We start from the raw sequence: 25,720 nt of genomic DNA, 5'->3' as shown, positions 1-25,720 counted from the left end.
TGTAAGACCACTTGGAGCTCCAAATCTATGATCCTTCAATCATTTTCAATCTCAAATATTTATATTGCTCCAGGAATCTCTCTTTATGCAATGAGAAATTTGCTGAATCAATATGTTATATTTTGGGGTGCTTTAGATAGAGTGGCATGTGCAAGAGATCTTAGGAAGTACCCCGGAAAAGGGTTCCAAAGATTCCAGATTCCAAAGAACCAGATTTTTGTGGTCTTGTTATTGTTCCACTAGCTGCCGGCCCTTGCAACCCAGCTGAGCTGAGAAAGTGAACGATAAAGAAAACACCAGGAGTCTTATTTCCTGGGGCAACTCATGGCAGATAACAGACCTGTCTCTTCTTTTCCATTCAAAAGTATCTTTGTGTTGGTGCTTCTGGCTCTGCTTTGCTTTGTGTACTTGCCTAAGTTCTCTTGGAAGAAGCCATTCATGTTCAATTAGCAAAACTCCAGCACCAAGAAAAGAACAGTTGTTATATTTAAAAATGAAGGAAATACTTATCTCCACGCTTGGGAAGTGATTAAGAAGTCCCAGGCTAGAAATAAAACCTCCCTCTCTGCTGTTCTCTACCACCTATAGTCATCATCTTTCTGTTAGAGATTCTGACTCCTCAGGAGACGTGGCAGCTGGGAAAAATCTACCCTTGTGGAAAGCTATTTAGGATCTTGGAATTTAGAGCTGGAAAGGACTTTAGGAATCATCTAAACACCATGAACCCTACCCTTAAAAGCAACCAAGAGTGGACTCTGCTTTGCTTCCTTTTGACCTCCATAAACACACATATCCCCCATGTGTCTACATGTTGATTATTCCCTGGAACTTCAGGCAGCATCTAAGTTAACCATAGCATCTCAGAACCAAAAAGGACTTCGATGCCCATGTAGTCCAATCCATCTAAGAACAAGGAGCCCATCTACAACATCCCCAACAAGAAGGCATCTGGCCCTTGCTTGAAGAGCACCAGTGACCACTACCTTCTGAGGTAGTCCGTTTCACTCTTAGCTCCAATTATTAGAAAGATTTTCCTATTGTCAGACTTAAATTTGGTTCTTTGTGGCTTCCAGCCATCTCTCCTACTTCTGCCATCTGAGGACAAACACAATAAGTCTCATCTCTCCTCTACCATAGCTTTTTACATACTTGGAGAAGTATCATGCTGCCATGTCTTTTCTTCTCCAGATTGTTCATTCCCACCAGCCCTTTCAGTTGATCCTCAGATCTCCATGCTCTTCCTCTTCATTTTGGTTGCCCTCCTTTTGGTTCTCTCCAACTTCTCAGGGTCTCCTAAAATGTGATACCCTGAACCCTACCAAATATTCCAGATGAGTTTTCACCAAGGCAGAGTAGAGAGAAACTGTCACCTCCTTTTTCCTGCATATTATGACACTTTTAATGTGCAGCCCAAGACAAAGAGGAACAATTAGACTGTTTCAGTCCCTAACATATCATACTAAGTGCCCTGACAAAAATATCAAGAAATTCCACCTTTGGTGGACTTAACCAAGGCTTTGATTTTCCTTAGAGGAAAGGTTTTCTAATCATTTTTGTGTCATGGACCCCTTTGGAAATCTGGTGAAATCATTGGACCCCTCCTCAGAATAATGCTTTTGAATGCATAAAGCAAAGCATATGGTTTTAAAATAAATAAAGTGTATAAAATGAAATGCTTTGCAAGGGAAACAATTTTATTCATATAGTTTTGAAGATATGTTTATTAAGTTCATGCACACCAAATTAGAAATCTTAGTCTTAAAGAAGTTTACAGAAAATCCCACAATCAACCTTTCTTCAGTTTTGGGGAAAAATATTATCATTGTATTTTTGGAAAGGCAATGTTGAGAAGAGTATTTTCATGTCACTCAATTTTATTTTTTTATTGAATTATTTTATTTGTTTTCAGAGTTTGACAATCACTTCCATATATCTTAGATTTTTTTCACTCCCTCCCCCTCATTCCTCCCTCCCTCCCCACTCCCTCCCTGAGATGACATGCAATCTTATATAGGTTCTACACATACATTCCTATTAAATGCATGTTGCATAGAAAAATTAAAATGAATGGGAGAACCATAAAACAAAACAAAACATAATACAAAAGAAAATAGCCTGTTTCTATCTGTGATCTAGTTCCATAGTTCTTTCTCTGGATGTGGAAGGCGTTTTGCCTCAAGTCCATTGGAAATTTTTTAAGTCCTTGCATTGCAATGAAGTACTTATGTCCACCAGAAAAATTCCTCATACACTGTGGTTGTTGCTGTGTACAAAGTTCTCCTGGTTCTGCTCCTTTCACTCAGTATCAGTTCATATAAGTCTTTCCAGGCCTCTCTGAAGTCTTCCTATTTATCATTTCTTATAAAACAATAGAATTCCATTACATTCATATACCGCAGCTTGTTCAGCCATTCCCCAAGGCATCCCCTTGATTTCCAGTTTTTGGCCACCACAAAGAGAGCTGCTATAAATGTTTTTGTATATGTGGGGCCCTTTCCCATATCTACGATCTCTTTGGGATAGAGTCCCAGAAAAGATATTGCTGGGTCAAAGGGGATGCACATTTTTGTAGCCCTTTGGGCATAGTTCCAAGTTGCTCTCCAGAATGGTTAGATCAGCTCACAGCTCCACCAACAATGAATTAGTGTTCCAACTCTCCCACACCTTCTCCAACATTTGTCATCTTCCTGTTTTGTCATGTTAGCCAATCTGATAGGTGTGATATGGTACCTCAGAGTTGTTTTGACTTGCATCTCTCTAATCAATAGTGATTTAGAGCATTTTTTCATATGATTACAGAAAGCTTTAATTTCTTCCTTTGAAAATTCCCTGTTCATATGCTTTGAATGTTTATCAGTGAGGAATGACTTGTATTCTTGTACATTTGACTCAGTTCTCTATATATTTTAGAAATGAGGCCTTTATCACAGACATTAGTTGCAAAAATTCTTTCCCAGTTTTCTGCTTCCCTCCTAATCTTTGTTGCATTGGGTTTGTTTGTGCAAAAACTTTTCAATTTAATGTTATCAAAATTATCCATTTTGTACTTCATAATGTTGTCTGTCTCTTGTTGGGTCATAAATTTCTCCATTCTCCATAAATCTGACAAATACCAGTTTCCACCACACTGGTATCCAGTTTTCCCAGCAATTTTTGTCAAACAATGAGTTCTTATCCCAGAAGCTGGTGTCCTTGAGTTTATCTAACAGTAGATTGCTATATTTATTTACTACTGTGTCTTGAGTACCTAACCTATTCCACTGGTCTACCCCTCTGTTTCTTGTCCAGTACCAAGTGGTTTTGATGATTGCTGCTTTATAACACAATCTGAGATCTGGTAGTGCTGGGCCACCTTTCTAGCATTTCTTTTCATTAGTTCCCCTTGCTATTCTGGACCTTGTGTTCCTCCAGATGATTTTGAGGTTATTTTTTCTAGCTCTAGTATCTCAATTTTATTGACTAAAAGATTATGATAAGCTTTTCATAGTGGGAAAAGAAAAATACATACAGAAGCAAAGGCTCTGGATTTTTCTTTATTTTGGTTTGCTTTCATGACAGGCTCCCTTGTGAACATCAGATGTTTTCAGAACGGGTTTAAAGGGGGAAGGATGAAAGCAAAGTTTTCAGGAACTATTATGGAATACCTCTACCTATTCTCTCTATGAAGCATAATGAAAAGGCACCATCCAATCTGTGCAGCTTCAGTTCTATTCTTTACCAATATCTTTTTTTCCTTCCTCAGTCCCTTTCTGCCTTCCTCTCACTTCCAAATTGAAGTAGGGGCCTGAAGCCTTTGATGCATGCAGCTTTTTTTATTAAGCAAAAGTTTACAGTATCTTGCACATAGTATGCTCTCATTAAATGCTTAGTGAATGGAATTTTAATGAATAAATATCTTCCATGGCATTGAACTTGGGGTAATCAAAACCACTCACGGACAGGATTTCTGTTTCCTCCAAAATGGGGCTTGTCTTAACCTTGACATTTCACTTTAATCTGAAAAGCAACCTCCTTTCTAAATCCTGTGATATAAATCAAACAACAAATTGTTAGCATTTGACAGATACAAAGATTCTGGTGTGGACTTCGTTTTCTAAAACAAGTATGTTCCTGAAATTTATGTAAATTCGCTTTTTTTTTTTTGTAAAAGCAGTCATATTTGAAATATACTAGAAAGCTTGCTATTTAGAGGAAAATTTTATGAATACTTTTGTAATGCTAATTCTCACCCCCAAATTGCTTGTCTTTGTATATTTGGGGTTTTTCATATGTTGGGCTGTCTTAAATCAGAGCACATCTGTACTAAACTATTAATAGCTCTGAACATCCACTTTGGGAATTTGAATCTGTTTGCTTGGCATTTTGTGCCTCTTGCAAGACTTCATTTTATTGGGTTTTGGTGCAGTGTGTATACCTTGTGCTTTTGTTCAGCAGCCAATGAAGTATAAACGCATTGTTTTGATTGTGTGTTCTGGTTCCTTATATTTTCTGAGTTAGCGTGCCATCTTTGGAAAGCACTTAGAATAACAAAGTAGGTGAAAGGTGTCTCTCAAGAAAATTACATGGGGGTAGAATGAAGTGAGGGTATTCATGAAGCCTTGGAATTAAAGCTCCCTATGTCAGGCCTCAACACTTAATACATAACTGTCAGGTTTCCGAACCTTTAGAGTGTTTTATTTTTTTATATAGCAGGGATTTATCTTAGAATGTATCTCAGGGTATATCACTTTACCACTCCCCAATGCCTGGACCTCAGGCAGCTGGACACAACTAGCCCTAACCTGTTACATAAAATCCCCCTAAAGGCACAGTCACCAGCAGGGCATAAGAGGAAGAAAAACAAACATTTATGAAGTACCTACTAGGGGCAACTAGGTGACTCTCTAAATAGAGCCCTGGCCCTGGAGTCAGGAAGATCTGAGTTCAAATTTGACCTCAGATATTTAATAGCTGTGTGATCCTGGGCAGGGCACGGAACCCTGTTTGCCTCAATTCCTTATCTGCAAAATGAGCTGGAAAAGGAAATGGCAAACCACTCACAAAGAGTCAGACACTACTGAAACAACTGAACAGTAACAAAAATATGCAAAGCACTGTGCTAGTTCTATTTTTTTTAAAAAACATGGTTCTTGCCTTTAGGAACCTTCTGTTCTACTGAGAAATATAACATGTATACAGATAAATAAAAACCAGATAATTTAAGGAGGGAGAGAGAACTAACAACTGAGGGAGGCAAGAAAGACTTCCCGTAAGAGGTGATACCTGAACTGAGCCTTGAAGGAAGCAATGGATCTTAAAATGCAAAAGTCAGGACACAGTCATGGAGGCAGTGGCTGAAGGGCTAAGTTTGGAGAATGGCTAATAAGCTGAGATATGTAATAGACAAGTAGGCTAGTAGACAAGAGGAATATATAAAGATATAACTATAGATGAAATTGTGAAAAGTTAGTTAACATTGTAAGGCAACCTAAGATCAATGCACAATTAAAAGTATAGGTAATAAAAAAGCTGTAAGAAGTCATAGGATGGAGAGATTCATCTGAGCTGAGGGTTGTTGGGAAGAACCTTTGTGGCTGATAGGGGAGATTGGGTTTGGATTTGTTTGTGAATGTGCCAAATATATATATTTATATTCAAAGCAGCTTTAAAACATCAGTAGTGTCTAAGAGACAAAGAAAACTTTAGTGCAATCCCAACCTGAACTATCAGTCTACAGCACAGCATCCTCAAATGAGGGTTAGTCCAACTTCCGTTTGAAAGACCTTTAGAGTTGAGGAACAACTCCCCTATGGTGGCCACCCGCTGCATTTGGGGATAGTTCTGATTAAATGATAATGATTAAAACCTTCATCTTCTCAGTCTTCTTCCAGTCATGCTTGTAAGGTTGGGAGAGCGGGGGTAGGGGAATGGCACAATGGGGCAGGGTGGACAACTTTAATCAATCTCCACTCTTTTATATATAGTCTTCTTCGTAGCATTGAACACCATGACAAGGAAGGTCATATTCTTTCTGCCATAAGTTTAATTTTTATTAAAATTTGACTTTGCCTACAATGTTATTTCTTTTAGCTCTAGTCTAAGGACCCTAAGACCCTGGGCCATTGAAATCATGACTGATTTCAAAGCAACTTAGAGATTCTAAATATTTTATGACACTGAGTCTATAAATAATAAATTCCACTGAACAAATTGCTTATCCCTAACTTCTGCCCATCCCCCCAGCCCCAGAATAGCATACCAATTACAGTAATGTTGATATTCAATAATAAAGCATTTCATTCATGCCTGAACTTCAGTGGTAACAGCTTGTCCACTGACTAATGGGACATTTTATCATTGTAAAAGGTGGGTTATTTGGGATCTGGTCTGTTTTAAAGATAGTAAAGTGAAATAATGTTTGATTATATTTCTTCAGGATTGATCAGACTTGTAAAAAGAAACCATTATTTTATTTCCTTTTGCATTATCACTTACATTTGAAATTGAAAAGGGTTAACAAGTTTGGGTGAGAGAAAGCTTGGGGACAGCATTCTATTATATTGCCCTCCTACCCAACAATTTTTAAAGTCAAATGAGATGATGGTGTGAAGAGCACTTTAGAAACCTTAAAACATAGTGTGATCCTATGAGCAACTATTAAATTCAAAGTAAATGTTATTTTCAAAAAAAAATAGAATAAAGTAAAATTTTAAAATTAAAATTTCAGAATAAAATAGTAATTTTAAAATAAAGATGGGCTGATGTGCTGTAACTCCCTTTCCATTCAATAAATGTAGGACAACTATATGTTACTTTGTGCTCAGTGATCTGTATCATTTTATGTATATTAATACCACTTCAGTTCTCTTGAATGAGATTGTGGCTTCCACATCAAACCATGTGTGAGAGGAGTTTGGAATTAGTGAAATCTTAATTCTATCCATCTTTGTGACAAAAGCTCCCATAAAATGCAACAGCAGCAACCAAGTACTTCCCCTTCCCACTGTTTCTAGATTAGTAGGCACTATATTAAAGCCATAGCATGTAACAACAGATGGGACTGTGCAAGAAGAAAGAAGTCCCCAAAGGATCATTTGATCATTTTATTACTTACATTGATATACAAATATGGACATTATCCAAGAGTCATGGCCAAGCATGTATTCCAGTGTGATTTACAATATTCATTGAGTTCATTTCACTGAACCAAAAAATTATGCATCCAACACCCATTTGTTACACTTAAAATTTCTCAGAGAGGAAAATAAACACTCCTGCTATATGTAGTTGTCTCTTCTTAATTTGGACGTTTGAGAGGTATGTATGTACACACGTGTTGCTTGTGTGTGATAGAGCTGTACAATAATATCCTTGTAAAAAAGTAAGTTGTTGTAGTCATCTCGTTCATGAAACTAAAGAATCCTAGACCCAGAGAAGCTATAGAATTTACACACGATTACAAAGCATTCATTCGATACTTAAATTCTCAGAGCTGTATTAAATCCACAAAGATTTTCACATATATGCTTTTATGTAGTACATACATTTATACTACATATACCATATGAGCAGCCACAGGACCATGACAAAGGAGTCAGGGAGAAAGTCCCAAAGAATTAATGGTCTGTGGAACATGTTAAAGCATAGATAAAGAAGTAGTCTGAGAGAATAAGTGAGGCTCTAATAATCCCTGACAGGTCTATCATGAATAAGACACATTTTAGTAAGACTCTCTCAGTATATTACTCTGTGTTCCATTGACATTTATATAGCCCTTACTGTTAATGACCTGAAATGAGGGGATTTTTGGTGTGGGGTTTTTTTTTCTTTTTTAAAGAAAAGTACGAAGAATGTTGAAGCTTGGACCCTGTAAAAGAAAGGCTCAGTGATTCCAGATGAACTGGCCAACTTTCCACACATGGTTCAATCTCTGGTATTCACACATACGCCTACAGAGTTGTCAACCCAAGTTAGGATGATGGCTTTCATGGATATACAGAGTGGTAAGGCTGTGTCAGAGGTTAAAGGCCAACTTCCCACACTAATAGTTATGATCATGAAGATAATTATAATAGCTAGTATTTACATAGCATTTTTAGAATCCTACTGTGCTTTACATATTATCTCATTTGAGAGCTTTAATAAATTGACCTAGGCTGGTCTTACAGCAATGGGCATATGAAATCTGTCACAGGATCTATACTTACAAGCCTTTCCAACTTGTTAGCACCTTCCAGAACTTACATGGCTCTCAAAAACTGAGGGTGACCTCCTTCATGAGTCCAGTCAACAAGCATTATTAAGTACTTTTTATGTGCCAGATTGTCCTAAGCACTGGCAATGGATACAAGAAGGAAGGAAGGAAGGAAGGAAGGAAGGAAGGAAGGAAGGAAGGAAGTCAATCCATGCCCTCAAGGAAATGATATTCTAATGAGTAATCAGAGTCCCTCTTCAAGAGTATACACTTTTAATTTTGAGTTTAACATTCCTCTTCAATGAAGGAATGAAAAGTCATTTATTAAGCACTTAACACATGCAGTGTACTGAGGATACAAATAGAAAGAGGAAGAACAAAATCTATTCCATCCCCAAGTCACCTTGACAATGAAGATATATACAAAAGCATATTCTTTTTTTTTTTTTATTTAGCTTTTAACATTCATTTTCACAAAATTTTGGGTTACAAATTTTCTCCCCTTTTCTCCCCTCCCCCCCCAAACGCCAAGCATTCTAATTGCCCCTATGACCAATCTGCTCTCTCTTCTATCATCCCTCTCTGCCCTTGTCTCTGTCTTCTCTTTTGTCCTGTAGGGCCGGATAGCTTTCTATACCCCTTTACCTGTATTTCTTATTTCCTAGTGGTAAGAACATTACAGTTGATCCTAACACTTTGAGTTCCAACTTCTTTAGTTCCCTCCCTCTCCACCCCTTCCCTTTGGAAGGCAAGCAATTCAATATAGGCCAAATCTGTGTAGTTTTGCAAGTGACTTCCATAATAGTTGTGTTGTATAGGACTAACTATATTTCCCTCCATCCTATCCTGTCCCCCATTATTTCTATTTTCTTTTGATCCTATCCCTCCCCATGAGTGTTGACCTCAAGTTGCACTCTCCTCCCCATGCCCTCCCTTCTATCATCCCCCCCCACTCTGCTTATCCCCTTATCCTCCACTTTCCTGTATTGTAAGATAGGTTTTCATACCAAAATGAGTAGGCATTTTATTCTTTCCTTTAGTGGAATGTGATGAGAGTAGACTTCATGTTTTTCTCTCACCTCCCCTCTTTATCCCTCCACTAATGAGTCTTTTGCTTGCCTCTTTTATGAGAGATAATTTGCCCCATTCAATTCTCCCTTTCTCCTCCCAATATCTTTCTCTCTCACTGCCTGATTTCATTTTTTTTTAAGATATGATCCCATCCTCTTCAATTCACTCTGTGCACTCTGTCTCTATGTGTGTGTGCGTGTGTGCATGTGTGTGTGTGTAATCCCACCCAGTACCCAGATACTGAAATGTTTCAAGAGTTACAAATATTGTCTTTCCATGTAGGAATGTAAACAGTTCAACTTTAGTAAGTCCCTTATGACTTCTCTTTGCTGTTCACCTTTTCATGGTTCTCTTCATTCTTGTGTTTGGAAGTCAAATTTTCTTTTCAGCTCTGGTCTTTTCATCAAGAATGCTTGAAAATCCTCTATTTCATTGAAAGACCAATTTTTCCCCTGAAGTATTATACTCAGTTTTGCTGGGTAGGTGATTCTTGGTTTTAGTCCTAGTTCCTTTGACTTCTGGAATATCCTATTCCATGCCCTTCGATCCCTTAATGTAGAAGCTGCTAGATCTTGTGTTATCCTGATTGTATTTCCACAATACTTGAATTGTTTCTTTCTAGCTGCTTGCAATATTTTCTCTTTCACCTGGGAGTTCTGGAATTTGGCCACAATGTTCCTAGGAGTTTCTCTTTTTGGATCTCTTTCAGGCGGTGTTCTGTGGATTCCTTGAATATTTATTTTGCCCTCTGGTTCTAGAATCTCAGGGCAGTTTTCCTTGATAATTTCATGGAAGATGATGTCTAGGCTTTTCTTTTGATCATGGCTTTCAGGTAGTCCCATAATTTTTAAATTGTCTCTCCTGGATCTATTTTCAAGGTCAGTTGTTTTTCCAATGAGATATTTCACATTATCTTCCATTTTTCCATTCCTCTGGCTTTGTTCTGTGATTTCTTGCTTTCTCATAAAGTCCTTAGCCTCCATCTGTGCCATTCTAATTTTGAAAGAACTATTTTCTTCAGTGAGCTTTTGAATCTCCTTTTCCATTTGGCTAATTCTGCTTTTGAAAACATTCTTCTCCTCATTGGCTTTTTTAACCTCTTTTGCCAATTGAGTTAGGCTAGTTTTCAAGGTGTTATTTTCTTCAACATTTTTTTGGGTCTCCTTTAGCAGGGAGCTGATCTGCTGTTCATGCTTTGACTTCATGTCTCTCATTTCTCTTCCCAGCTTTTCCTCCACCTCTCTAACTTGATTTTCAAAATTCTTTTTGAGCTCTTCCATGGCCTGAGCCCATTGAGTGGGCTGGGACACAGAAGCCTTGATTTCTGTGTCTTTGCCTGATGGTAAGCATTGTTCTTCCTCATCAGAAAGGAAGGGAGGAAATGCCTGTTCACCAAGAAAGTAACCTTCTATAGTCTTATTTCTTTTCCCTTTTCTGGGCATTTTCCCAGCCAGTGACTTGACCTCTGAATATTTTCCTCACACCCACCTCACCTCCTGATCCTCCCAGCCAGTGTTTGGGGTCTGAGATTCAAATGCTGCTTCCAGCCTCAGGGCTTTTGGCGGGGGCAGGGCTGCTATTCAGTGTGAGATTAAATTCAGATGCTCAGGTGAGGGCAGGGCCGCCTCTCAGGCTCAGTTCCCTCAGGGAGTTTATGCACAGACCTTCAACAATGGATCCAGGCTCCTGCCTGCTTGGGGAGCCCTGGTCTGCCGCTGCCCCTCAGCTTCTGTCTCCCGAGGGGGCCCGAGCCATGGGGGCACCCCACTCCCTCCTCGACCCGCCAAAGGGACTCTCTCACCGACCCCCGTCACCTGTGGGTGGAGGTACTTGTGCGGCCGCTGGAGATCCTGTCCCTGAAGCCCACTCGGATCTGTTCCTCTCGGTGCCGCGGCCACGGAAGGGCTGTACTCAGCTCCCAGTCCCGGCGCCCAGTCTGCAGCACGAAGGACCTTTTACGAGAGGTTTGCAGGTCTCTCCGGAACAGAAATCTCCCTCGCTCCAATGTTCTGTGGCCTCTGGGTGCAGAATTCGCCGTGAGTTACTTCTTTGTAGTTGTTCTATGGGTTGTGGGTTCGGAGCTATGTGTATGTGCGTCTTTCTACTATGCCATCTTGGCTCCGCCCCACAAAAGCATATTCTTGATGAATTCACAAGGAACTCTCATGAAGGAAAGTGCTTCAGAGTGTAATTTATAGGTATCACAGTTTGAAAATGTAAACATGGGAACCACAAAAAAATCCTCAGATTCTTGATACTTCTCCATTCTTGCATAATCCATTACCCCACTCCACCTTTAAACTTATAAAAATGAAAACTGTGCCATACAGACAGAATTGGAGCAGTGCTTCAAAAAATTGAACTCAGTTTCCCCTGGTTTAAATAAATCACTTTTAGCTTAAATAACTGGACTCCGTGCTACTTGCTCTCAAGTGACTCACATTCCATATTTTGGGGAATGTAACACATGTAAAAGATGTCAGCTGCAAGTTAAATGGAATGGCCAAATGGTCTTTAGTGTGTCCAAGCAAAGCAGGTGGAGATGTATCTTTTGTGATATTCCCATTGATAAGACCATATCCTTTTCTGAGAACTGACAAGTCCAAGTACTGTGGTAGTAAGTTCCCTTCTGAGTCTTCCATAGTCATGGTTATTGAGTTGCCTGCTGTGGTAGCATCTACAGAGGTCACATCTCCACAAGGATTACTTCCCCAGACACTGGCAGTGGGAGCCATAGTGGAAGCAGGACAAGTGGTTTGCAAAATGAGAATATTTCCTTCATACCAGACCCCACCACTCAGTTCTTTGCTTCAAACTTGTCTTATGAGGCACTCCGTGTAATAGTAAAATCATATAAAACAAGCAGCTTATTGTGTTACCCTATCACAAACAACAACCCAGATGAAAAGTTGTTACTAGGGGGCCTTCAGAGGACTACGTAGAATCTGTTGTTGAAAATATCTAACCATGAGTACTTATAGTGATAATATAGCTATAGAATAATGTAGTTATTGAGCAGTCTCCTAAAACCATCGCAGCAGCAGTAGTGAGAGGGAAAAATAAACATCTTTGAAGAATATGAAAATATATTTGTAAATAGGGATTTGTGTCTATGATGTCTTATCTGTCTGAATTTTATGAAACCTTGAATTCTCACCTTGCCTGTAGAAAGAGTGCCCACCCTGGAGTTAGAGGAACTAGATTCCAACCCTGCTTCTGTTACTTGTGATGTGTATGACCTTGGGCAAGTTATTTAATTTCTCTGGGTCTCAATTTCCTAATCTGAAAAAGCAAGGAAGTTGGACAAGGTAGATTCTGAGGTTCCTTACAGCTATAAATATGTGGTCATGCTGTTACCACCTTTCTCATTCAAATCCTGCTTTTATTACTACCTGTGTGACCTGTGATATCATCTCTGAGTCTCAATTTTGTCATCTATAAATAATAATAGCTAACATTTATGTAGCACTTTGTTTGTGGCAGGAACTCTGCTAAGCTCTTTACAATTATCTTATTCAACGCTCACAACAACCCTGGGAGGTAGGTGCTGTTATGATGCCCATTTTATAGATGAGGAAACTAAGGCAAATCAAGATTAAACAACTTTCCTAAGCTCAGATAGCTTGTAAGTCCTGGAAGCTGGATTTGAATTCAGATCTTTCTGACTCCAAGTCCAGTGCTCTATCCACTTTGCCACTTGCTGAAAGGGTTGGATTAGATAGCCCTGAGGTTCCTTCTTCTTAGGTCTATGATCCTATGATCTTTAGTATTCCATACTTTTCCCCTTATAGAGATCCTCATTCCCTGTTTATCGGTGGAGTTCATACAAATCAATCCATGACTGATACGTTTAGCATCTGAGATGGATTGCATTGAAAGAGATTAAATAGATCATTTCATCATTGCTCCAGAACCTGAAGGAACCTCAGAGACCATCTGAGTCTGGCCCCCTCATTTTGCAGAGACCCAGGGAAGCTGAATAACTTACCCAGTTACACAGGTATTATTATGACCCAAGTAATAAGTGTCAGCAGTGAAATGTAAACCCCCAAGCTAGTCATGCTTACACTAGACTAGCTCAGTCCTAGGTTAGTAGAGGGGATAGACTCTCATTGCACCTAAAGGAAGCATTGCTCTGAGTTTTAGGAATGCATTATCCTAAGGACTGTAAATACCATTAAATTTAATTGCATTTCTATAACTGTGGTTGTAATTAATTACTGACTAGGGGAGGGGGGGTGTGAGAGGAAGGAGGAGGACATTGAAAGGGCAAGCCTGCATTCATATAGCAAAGAGAAGGGAAATTTTGAAAGAAAAGAAAAAACATTTAGTTATGCTGGTTTGGATGTCTTTATTTTTAATTATCATTATCATGTCTAAAGCAATATTCTGCAGTCTTCTTGTACGGAGCCTGGGCTCAACAGGACAATGATATGCACAAGTATACTTTGAGATGAATATTAATGCATTTCCCTCTTTTTTCTCCTCCCAGATTGTAGACAGCAAACTGTGGTTCCAATTGGACTGTGGCACAGGTCCTGGCATCTTGGGCATCTCTGGCCGGGCTGTGAATGATGGGAATTGGCACTCAGTCTTCTTAGAGCTCAATCAGAATTTCACAAGCTTGTCGCTGGACGATAGCTATGTGGAACGCCGTAAGGCTCCCCTCTACTTCCAGACGCCAGGCCCGGAGAGTGCCATCTTCTTTGGCGCCTTGGTGCAGGTGGACAATATCCGCAGCCTGACAGACAAGAGGGTCACGCAGGTCCTGAGTGGCTTCCAGGGCTGCCTGGATTCCGTGGTCCTGAACAACAACGAGCTGCCCCTGCAGAACAAACGCAGCAGCTTTGCAGAGGTGGTGGGCCTCACAGAGCTCAAGCTGGGCTGTGTCCTGTACCCAGACGCCTGTGAACGAAATCCCTGCCAGAATGGAGGGAGCTGTGCCGGCCTGCCATCTGGCGGTAAGTGCCTCTGCCTGCAGCCCGGCAGCCTGCCCTCTTTTCCTATTAAGTCAGTGGCAGCTGAGCCATAGGCCCCTTTCATGTTGGGACCCCATTAGAAAAGTGCCTCTTTAGCTGGCTTCTTCAGTGTGTGGCAAAGTGCCATGTGTTAATAACCAGCGCTAGTGTAGTGTTCAACAAGGGGGGGAATATACAGACCACAGATTCCTGCAGAGCTCTTGAATCCTGTTTATATAGGAACCAAGAGCTTTACGATTAAGGGAAGACTCAGCTCAGCTTCTCCAAGATCTATTTGTAGCTTTAAAGGTAAGAAGCAAGGGGGAAAGGCTAAGCCGTCACTGTCTTCTTGGGTACTCTCCCAGCTCATTTATATAGTTAGTGACTTTATAGGATCATAGATTTAGAACTAGAAGGAACTTTAGAAACTATCTAGAAATTAAAGCCTGCAGTCACATAATGGCAGAATCAGATTTGAACCAACAACATCCCTTTTTTGTATCTGCAGCTGCAGTCCACATCAACAATGAAGGAATTGCTTTACTAAGGAAAGCCATAGGTAGTAATCATACCCATGCATGAGGGCATAGAAATTATGAACCAAGTTTAAAGCATATGATAGTGAAAAGAGTGGTGGATTTGGCATTAGAGGACCTGAGTTCAAATCCCAACTCTGCCCCTTACCATTTGAGTGACCCAGGATAAATCATTCATCTTCTTTGGCCTTATTGTCCTCCATTTTAATAAAACAGGAGGGTTGACTAGCTGGCCTCTAAGGTCCCTTCCATTTCTAACTGTTTTCTTTGAGATAAAATATTAATGAAAACTGAGCACAGGAGGGAAGAGAGAGAAGTGAATATAGCTACCCCGGATATCAAAAAAAAAAAAAATAGGGAAAGTAGACTTAGTACTGATGTTACTTTTGTCAGGTGAAACGTGTGGATTGAGATTACAGTAATGATAAATGAGTAATGTAGTAGAAAGCCAGGCCTGGGGAAAGAGCATTTTACATGAAGTCTGAGGACAAATATAACAGTTTCCATAAGCATCTGATTTCCCCATCCCCCATTCTCTCTCTCTCTCTCTCTCTCTCTCTCTCTCTCTCTCTCTCTCTCTCTCTCGCTCTCTCTCTCTCCGTCTCTCTCTTTCTCTGTTTCTCTCTGTCTTTTTGTCTCTCTCTGTCTCTTTGTCTCTATCTCTGTCTGCCCCCCCCCCCCCCCTCAAAACTAAGAAAGACATCAACAAGGGGAGGGAAATAATCTGGGACGTAGGGGTAGCAGCAAAACATTGGTAGTTGCTTTTTGTTTTTGAGGAAGACATTGAGATTATTGAAGTCCCAGAGAATAAAGATAAAACGAGTGCTTGATTTTCCTCCGATGAGGAATCCAGGTTAACAGTAAACTAAGTCAAGCATCCATCCTTCTGCGAGCAGCTGCACATAGGAGCATCTCTGCCATTGATTTTTCTCCAGCCTGTTTGCAGGATCACTCCACAGCTATGTGATTAGTAAATTCAAGCCTTTCTCACAAATCACTTATAACCTCCACAGTGTGTATTACAATCGAATATTCAAGAAGCCCAACTCCCAATTTAGAGTCCATCGTATTATTAGACTGGTATAAAGTGTCTATGAGATGATGCACTGCAGAAATACAGACACCAAAGTTATTTAGACTTGCATATGTTACTGCCACAATGAGGGCCAAATACCCTAGAGGGATATTTCTGCTGTCTCAGTTTAAGAAATCTATTTGCCATTTTTACTGTCTCAGCAGTATATGTAAATAAAGGGTTGTTATAGTGCCATAATTCCCAAATGATGGGCACTAACTATACTTCAGTAGTTCCATAAACCAGCCCATTATGACAAGTCATGGCCAGTTTTTCACCAGGCAAAACAATTCTGCTAGTGTGAGCCATCTACGATATATAAAAGGAGCATATAATTAAATCGGGTTGAAATAGAACTCCACTCCATGTCAAATGCTAGTTACACAACCACAAATTGTAATATACTTTTAACGATGGCAGGACATTGTGTTTGCTGGCGTTGCTACCAGAACCCACAGTGGGTTTCCTTTAAAAAAAAAAAAAAGTAATGATGAGATGACTAAAAAGCCTAACCTCTACTCTTACCCTTATATTTTTTATTATTTTCTTGCAATATTGTTACTGAACTTTTTCTCTAGATGATAAGTCATCAGTAAAGGCCATTTCAGCATAGGTTGCTGATTATAATCAATCAAAATGTGCAATTTACTGATATTTTAATTATTCCTTTGATAACATGTCAGATTAAACCATTGTAGAGTTGGGAGGAACCCTTGAGGTTGTTGAAGGCTCATTTTACTGATGAGGAACCTGGATTGGGATCCTTGGTTCTGAAAATTGTACTGGATTTAGATTCTGAAGAGCTGAGTTCAAATCCTAACTCTTCACTTACTATCCTTGTGACCTTTACAGCAGTGCTTTTGGCGTCAAAGGACCAGGGTTCACATTTAACCTTGATATCATCAACCTATAACTTCCCCAAACAACAGTTCCTTCATCTGTGAAGTGAAGGGGCTTGAATGAGATCTGCATTTTTCTCTGGGCCACAGTTTCCTCATCTGTAAAATGAAGGGGTTTGACCAGAGGGCTTCTACCATTCTTTCCATCTCTAATCTTGAGTACTTGGTTCTTACTCCTGGTACTGACAGATTTACACTGCACCATGTTGCCTCTTAGGAGAAAGCGTAATAATGATAAGTAGACAACATTTATGGAACTCGTCTCAGCCGTGTCTGACTCTTTGTGTGACCCTATCTGGGGTTTTCTTGGCAGAGATACTGGAGTGGTCTGCCCTTTCCTTCCCCAGCTCATTTTACTGATGAGAAAACTGAGGCAAACAGGGTTAAGTGACTTACTCAGGGTCACACAGCTAGTGTCTGAAGTAGGATTTGAACTCAGGTCTTTCCACTGATATGTGTGTGTGTGTGCATGTGTGTGTGTGCATGTGTATGCATGTGCGTGTGATTGTATCTACCTGGGACTACAATGGTATTATTTTCCCTATTTTATAGGTGAGGAAAGTGAGGCACAGAGAGATTGGGTGACTCTCCCTGAACTGCACAGCTGGTCAACTTTTAAGGCAGTTTCTACTTTAAGTTTCTATTTTTCACCATTTAGTAAACTGCTTTCATTTTCCCTGCTATGCCAATTCCCAGGATGCCTAATCTTGCCTCTGGACCACTTTACTCAAGCTCCAATTCCAGCCTCCCCATACCTCATGTGAGGGAGCTCATCATAACAACATCAGAAGGCAGATCTCTTTTTAGAGGAACAGATGAAACCCTCTTAGCTTTTTATCTTCCTTCTGCATAAGGAAACTGACTTTCTTCTAAGGTAGAACTTTAGCTAGGTGGTACTGTGGATAGAGCTGGGCCTGGACTCAGGAAAGCATGAATTCAAATCTAGCCTCTGACACTGGGCAAGTCACTTCACCTCTGCTTGCCTCCATTTCCTCATCTGCAAAATGGAGGTAATAATAACATCTACCTCCCAGGGTTGTTGTAAGATTCAAATTGAGATAATAATTACACAGTACAGTGTCTGGAACATAATAAGTGCTATATAGATGTTCATGGTTATTGTCATCACTCCCACTTTCAGTGCTCTCAGTCTAAGAAAAGAATCACCCTCTTTCAGCCTTATCCCATGTGGCCTTTATTTCCTGTATTTTTTGTGGATAGCAGCTGCTCATCCAGGATAATTTCCAAGCACAGCCTGGTAGCCTTGGTTCTGACAAACCTCCAGGCTTGCTCCTGATTGAAGCAAACTCCCAGTGATGGAAAAGAAGTAAAGATTTGAACTTATTGTTTCACCTTGGGCAAGCAGCATGATTTCTCTAAACCAGGCATCTGAACTATTTCTGAGTCATGGACCACTTTGGTAATCTGGTGAATCCTACAGACCCTTTCTCAGAATCATGTTTGTAAATGCATAAAGTGAAATTTGTACGATTGTAAAGGAAACAATTATATTGAAATGCAGCTATCAAAATGCTTTTTCTTTTTAGTCATGGACCCCAGGTTAAGAACCCTTGATCTAGGCCTCATTTCTCTCATAGGTAAAATGAAGGGATGAGACTAGATGTCAGCTGAGGTTTATTTCACCCCCTAGATGGATGATGCTTAGATGACCTCTACTGCCACTTTCAACTATAAATCCCGTTATCACATGGAGCCAAACTAGACAAAAGTGAAGGGACCATACTTTCTTCCAGCACAGTCAACAGTCAACAGCCATTTTTAGTTTTTTACCATATACCGGATACTCACCAAGGCTACAAATTAAGTCAAAAACAGTCCCTGTCCTCAAGAAGCTCCCATTCTGATTGGACAGACACCATGTAATAACTAGGTCCATCCAAGATAGTTACTGAGTAAATGAAAGGTAATCTCAGAGAAAAGGGTAGGAACCAGAAAAGATCTCCTGCTACTGATAGTCAGGTTTCAGCTGAGTCTTGAAGGAAGTCAGAAAGACTGAGAAGCAGGAGTGAGCAGGCCAAGCCTTGGTGGCATAGCATCCATCTACACAGAATTGGGAGGTGGAGTCGTGTGTAAAGAGTCGCTGCCAGGCCTATATGGTTGATTCACAGAGTGTATGGAAGCAGGGAGTAAAGTGTGAGGAGACCGAAAAGGTAGGAAGGGGGTAAATGCCAAACACAAAACCCAAGGAGAGAGTTTCTCCTGAAGCCATTCCAGTTTCTAGCATGCCTCCTGTCTCCCTTGATGCTTGAAGAGAGAAGATAAAGGAGCCATGTTCAAACATTTATCACTTCTTTTACAGTGGAGACTCTCTGCTAAGCATGCATACCCTGTCAGCAAACACATTAAAATAAGCCCAAGAACATTTCCCAGTGTTAATATGCTGAAAAAGGAGCCAGCAACTCATTCTTTAATTCAGACCTACGGGTACATGGCTATATAATTGCACGGTGACTTAAGATAAAACAGAATTCTTGTTCAATATTAGCTAGAGGTAAAACAGGGAGAAGTAAGAGAACAATAGGAGAGACCTCTTTCTAAGAAAGAAAGAAAAAAAATCCTCTAGTAATTTCCTGAAGGGGCTCCAAGATGCTGATTGGAAGAGAGGAGTCCTGGTCCTACTAAATCAAAAGCAGGAGCCTGTGCATTTATTTAAATATAATTTAAATAAAAAGTCTTAGCAGGAGGAAATAAGGTGAGGAACCTAGAAACGTGACAATATTCACAAGAATTTTCTGGTCTAAGTTTTAATAATATGACTATCCATATTTTGTTTCTGATCTTACTCTGTTTATTCCTCCACAATCGAGAATATTTAAATGGTTGATATTTATCTCCAACCCTTCCCCAGCCTTTTGTGCATCTAAAGAATGTTTGAAAACTAGCCTTATTCTTGCCCTGTTATTAGAACACACTGCCCCTCAATCAGTGTCTCTTGCAGAATGTTGCTCTGGCTTCTTAAAAATGAACCATAAGTAGGACATAATTGTTTTTTAAGGAGCTGCTCCCCCCTTGCCACCACCCCATAGGCCTAAAATCAAACCTTTGGCATGTACAGCAGAGAATCTAGAAGCTGCGTATATAACCTTGGAATGAGGCACTCAGCAAGTTTGACCAGTGCTTATAAGTCTAGCTGTCCCAGCAGCTAGCCGCAGGACACATATGAAGCAGCAGCAGCCACAGCCCAGAAAGCTGGCTTGTAATAAAAACATAAATATGGCCCTTTGCATCAGCCACAGAGGGAAAAACTCCTTCTGAGCAGAACCTCAAAATGATCTGCGTTGCATAAACATGAGCTGGAAATAGCAGCCATTACTGTGGCAGAGAAATGGCCCGTAGCCAGAGTGACCTCTGCCTTCCTGTCCCCTCTGCCAGGGAGCACACTGTGCAGCAGAACCCTGGCAGGGGTCTGAACAAGGAAACCTCAGTCTCCCATTTCTCTGTCTTACTCTGACTCCGTTGTCTCCCTAAGAAGGGAAAAAGTATCTGTAGTGAGGCTGCAGTTTGATAAGGGGGCGCGGTCTCAGTGGTGGAAACAGACTCTAGATCAGCTCTGCCTGGGACTGGATGCTTAATTCATGCTGTTCAGCAAAGGATGAAACACGTGTGTGGATTTGGTAGTCTTTTGTCTTTTTTGGTCATATTAATGCTCCTTTTTTGTTAACAATACTCTTAACGATCCATTGATTGTTCCACTTCTGCAAAGGATGGATGGATGGATGGATGGATGGATGGATGGATGGATGGATGGATGGATGGATGGATGGATAAAAAAACATTGTTACAAATAAGTACAGTCAAGCAAAAAAAATCAACATATTGGCCGCATCTGAAAATGGACATGTCATTGTCTTCCACCTCATTGCCAATGCTTCACCATCAAGACTTCTGCCATCATTCCTGGTCACTGCCCTGATCGGAGTCCTGAAGTCTTTCAGTGTAGTGTTTCTTTGTATTGCTGTGGTTGTGATGTAAGCTGTTGTCCTAGCTCTGCTGACTGTGTTCTGTATCAATTCATATCAGCCTCACCAAGTTTCTCCAACTTCTTCACATTCATCATTTCATAGGGTACGATGACATTCTGTTCTGTTCACATACCAGTTTGTTCAGTCACTCAGCAATTAATCAACAATCATTTTTCTTCCAGTTCTTTACTATCACAAGAAATTGCTGCTGTAAATATTTTTGAGTATTTGGGAAGAGTTTTTGGTTTTTAAGAAATTGTTGAGTTTTAACCTTGATTCTTCTTCCTGTCCCCATACTATACTAAACCAGAGCAAATCTACAAGTTTCCCCACAGGTATCTTGATAAATGTTGTGCTTGGAGTCATGTTAGCTGATAAAAACCAGGGCAAGTTGGTAAGCAGATGGAGGAAGAGATATGGTTTTCTGGTTAGAGTACTGAATTAAGTCAGATGTAGTATTTACTTATTTGAGGAGCAGTTTGGCATAGTGGCTGGGGAACTAGAATTAGAATCAGAAAGGTCTAGGTTTAAAGCTCGCTTCAGACACTTACTAGTTTTATGATCCTGGATAAGTCTCTTAACATCTCTGAACCTCAGTTTCCTCATCTGAAAATGGGAGTGTTAATGGCATTAACCCCACAGGGACATTCAAATAATATCAGTGAAGCATTTTACAAACCTTAAGTGCCCTGAAAATATCAGACATTTAAAGATTTAACTTTGTTGTCTGCTAAGCCAGAATTTCCTGGGTGATGCTGACTACATTGTAGTTAGGAGATAAGAAGATTTTCCCACCTACCAATTTTCTGGATGATGCCCCTGCTAAAAGATAGGAATAAGATTTTTCCCTTTCACTCATTTTCTGGGCAATGTTGAGTACATCTCATCCCTCTATCCCTGCTAGATGATAAGAATAAGATTCTCCCATTTGCCCATAACTGAATGTAGGCACTTCTCATATGAGATCCATGAAACTTATCAGGTTCTTTGAAAGAACAGACCTTCGTCTCCACACAGGACTTGAAAGAAAAGTTCTTTCCCAAATGAAGCTCATGTTAGCACGGGCATGCTTATTTGTGTTCCCAGCCATATAAGAGATCAGGGTCCTAGATGAACGTAGAGGGAAATTCATTTTTTATTTTTACCCAGAGATTCCACTTTGAGAGCCATCTTCCCTCTCCACATTGTTTTTATAAATAGGGAATAAAAAGAGTGACAAATGAGACTCAGAACAGGAACTTGGCCCCACTACATGATTAGAGTGACATAGACGAAGAAGAGGGCGTGACTGACAAAGGACTAGTAACGGATCAATGTATGTTGTAGTTTCCAATAATGCAAGAGAAGACACTGAGTTTATAGGGTGACTTTCTCCTAACGGACTAAATTGTTCATACACTAGAAAAGTCTCAAGGTGACAATATTAATAAAGTCATTAACAGATAAAACTCAAATACTTTATACATTCTGGAATATATATACATATATAATACATATACATACATATGTGTGTATATGAGTATGCATATGTATACATACATGTGTATGTGTGTGTATATACATACACATTTTTCAAAAGAACATGCTGGAAACTGAGGACATAAGTGTTCCTTGTGTTAGCTCCCTCACATTTAATGAACAGCTTCCAATTCCTCAGTGAACTGTTGGAGGCCAGCCCCCATTTGTATTATGTGAGGAGTGAGCCAGTTAGCACACGCAGGGCAAGGTCCAGGTCTCTTTTCAGTGTGTTTTCACTTTGTAGGGTTTATATGGCTTTTGAATTTAGTCCTTCTTTGTGTCTGAAAAGAAACAAGGGAAAAAAATAATCAGAGTAATTAAAAGTTGAAATGGCCTAACTAATCATGAGGCCATCTGTGTCAGTGCGAGCTTGTTCCCTGGGCACACTGTCTGTCTTATCCAGACTTGTGTTCAGTGTCCCAAGTGATAATTCTGCAACCACTTTCCTTAGAAGACTAATTAATAGTCTCACTGACAGGAGGGTTTTTTCCTCTTGACATTCAGCCTAAAATTAAAGGGGGAAAATCTTTGTAGCTTTCCATTGTTTGGTATATGAAGAAACCTAGTTTATCTCTGAGATTTTTCTCAGGATGGACCCGTCAACCTTGGAAGCATTTATTATCATAAGATGTTAGGATTTTTTTCAATAAATGCCTTAGTTGATGCCATCTTCAGCACCAAATTATTAGTTACATTTGGCATTTTTTTCCATTTTTTTGTGGCAGAGAAAGAGTGAGAGTGAGTGTGTGTGTGTGTGTGTGTGTGTGTGTGTGTGTGCATCAAGACAGCCAGACATTCCCAAAATGATTCAACTCTTTCCTTCCCTGACAAAATCAAATAGAGGCTTGAAGCTACAACCTAAATAAATCAGAGCAAAAAAACTGCTGATGGCTTGGAAGAAAGACAGATAAGTTATCCTGATTTTCTCCATATCTTATATCTGCCAGAACATTGCTGATCCCACCCCATGCAGAAATATTATGGCATTTTATAGATTTTGAAGGTGTTTTCTTTACACAAAGAAAGGGTCTACATGGGCACAGATTTTCACAGACACCTGCATCTCCTCTAAATGGAAGCTCTGCAAGTGTGACTTTTTTAAGGTAGGAGTTTGGGAAGTATGCTTCTCATTTTGTCAGGATTCGAAGAAACAATCTTAGGAAATGCTTTTTGTCCCATTTACCACAACCCTAACAGTAATTAGTGAGAAATGTATTTTCAGAAGATTCCCTTGTTTGACACGTCCCCCCACCATCCCTTTACGCCCCTTCATTCCATGAGAAATATAGGGCTTCCTCTCAGTCATATTTCTACTTTGTATTTACAAAGGACGAGTGAACTAGCTGTAGTCAAATAAAGCCTGAGCATCTCTTGACATTCTTTTTCCTGTTCTGGTGTTTCATATTGACATTGTGGCACCTGGGAATAACGTGGAACAACTTCGCTGGTTTTTCTTAGCATCGTTGTTATTTAATGTTTATTTAACACCCACGTGGGTTGTCCAAGTTGGGCCATCTCATTGCCTCTCAGCCCAGTCTACTGTGAGCTGAGGGAATTAACTAATTTACTTCCCTGGAGATCCATGATGAGTAACTGAGGAAAAGCTGAGCAAATAGCAAATGTAGCTTGTCATTGTCAGGGCAGAATGGTAGCCCTTTCCTACTGACACCAGGAGCAAGAAGGCCATACTATGCAAGGAAGCCATGGTGACTTTGGAGCTGAGTTTTCTTTCACTGAGTGGAAGAATCTAGACTTTTAGGGACTGATGCTGTTGCTTCATGGTGTCTGGATTCTTCCAGTCAAACAAGCGGAACCAGAATGCCTTCTCCTCTTGTTTCTGTTTTCCTTTTTTAAAGAAACATGGCATTATGATAATACTAATGCTAATAAGAGATAGCACTATAAAATAGTAGTGTCTTAAGGTTTGCAAAATATTTTACATATATTTTCTCATTTGATCTTATTTTAATTGGTGTTACTAGGTATCTCGATATACACATACATATGTGTGTACGTATATGTTGCCTTATAAATAAAGTCACTCTACGTATGCCTGTATATAGTCTGTCTATATAGGTCTATACATCTGTCTTTATATACATATTTGTATCTCTGTACATGTCTATATGTGTATATCTACATATATACACAATACATACATACATGTGTATATATTGCCTTAAAAATAAAGTTCATCAAAATTTTGTAAAAGTGAATATAAAAAAAATTCTTTTAAAATAATTGGAAAAAATAGAATACAATAAACACAACCCATCAAAAAGCAAATAAATAAATGAAGTTCCTATTTTTCTGCCTGGCATACAAGACTTTCTTTAAACTGGAAGTACTCTACCTTTCCAGCTTTATCTCATGTAACTCCTCCCAAACACATTTACTCCAGCAGAATTAGTTATATGGCCACTGAACACCCTGTCCCCTTGGCTTTGTTTGCTCATACTGTCCCATTGTGCCTAGAATGCCTTCCCTCTCCCTCTTTGTCTATTGAATTCCTGCATGCCCTTCAAAGTCCAATTTAAGCATCACCTCTGGGATGATGCAGGGAAACCTTCTCTGATCTGCCAGCAGGAAATGATCTTCTCTACCCCTTGTGTGTGTCATCACTGTGGAATGAATGTGTGTGTAAGCATGTACGTATGTTTCCTCATCTAAGATGAGTTTCCTCAACTAAGACCCTTCATTAGTTGGCCTTAACTGTTTTCAGTGGAATCTGCAGTCACAAAGTTACAAAAAAATCATCCTCTTCATTTTATAGGTGAGGAATCTAAAGTACACAGAGGTTAAATGATTTTTCAACGTCATGGAATAAAATATTAGAAAAAATAATTCTGGAACCCAGACCTCTTAATTCCTAGCCCCAGTATACTTTGTACTACTGCAAACCAGAAAGGCTTCTGGGTATCACATAATTCTGTAATTCCATATCTATACCACCAATCAAATATCATGAAGGTACCTATTGGGTTTTTATTATTTAAATGATTATTCTCTCAAGACAATGACATTGTACATATTAGGGAAACAGGCTATGTGGGTCATAAGTAACTGACTCTTTATGAAGTTTACATAGCACACACCACACTTTCTCCCATCATTTAGAAAAATCAGAAAATTCATCTTACCTTCAAATTTTGTCTATTTGTAAGGATTTGTTGATACTCTTTGGATTTTATAGCCTAGGCATTTCTTGATATAGTAATAACAACTAACATTTACACAATACTTATTACATGCCAGGCACCGTACTAACTACTCTACAAATATTTTCTCATTGGATCCTTACAAACATGAATGCCAGCCAGGTAGGTACTGTTATTATCCCCATTTTACTGGTGAGAAAACCGAGAAAACAGAGGTTAAGTGACTCTTCCAGGGTCACAAGCTAGTGAGTATGTGAGAGGAGATTTGAACCCAACCAGGTCTTCTTGACTTTCAACTCAAGGCTCTATCAACTGCGCCACCTAACTCCCTCCCTTGAATCCTTATTAC

General features: G+C 39.7%; 1 protein-coding gene across 3 annotated transcripts in view; it reads left to right on the top strand.

Annotated features, from left to right (window-relative positions):
- The window catches only part of FAT3 (FAT atypical cadherin 3), a 765,373-nt gene that overhangs the window by 726,476 nt on the left and 13,177 nt on the right, over positions 1-25,720 (top strand). For all 3 annotated transcript variants that reach the window (XM_072611401.1, XM_072611402.1, XM_072611400.1), the window contains one exon: positions 13,737-14,205. In XM_072611401.1, coding sequence (XP_072467502.1) covers positions 13,737-14,205 — 469 coding nt within the window. The remainder of the gene's footprint in view (positions 1-13,736; positions 14,206-25,720) is intronic.

This window comes from Notamacropus eugenii, chromosome 5 (genome assembly GCF_028372415.1).
Source record: "Notamacropus eugenii isolate mMacEug1 chromosome 5, mMacEug1.pri_v2, whole genome shotgun sequence".
NCBI lineage: Eukaryota > Metazoa > Chordata > Mammalia > Diprotodontia > Macropodidae > Notamacropus > Notamacropus eugenii.
The sequence above is the reverse complement of the archived record's forward strand: the minus strand, read 5'-3'. Positions and strand labels throughout refer to the sequence as shown.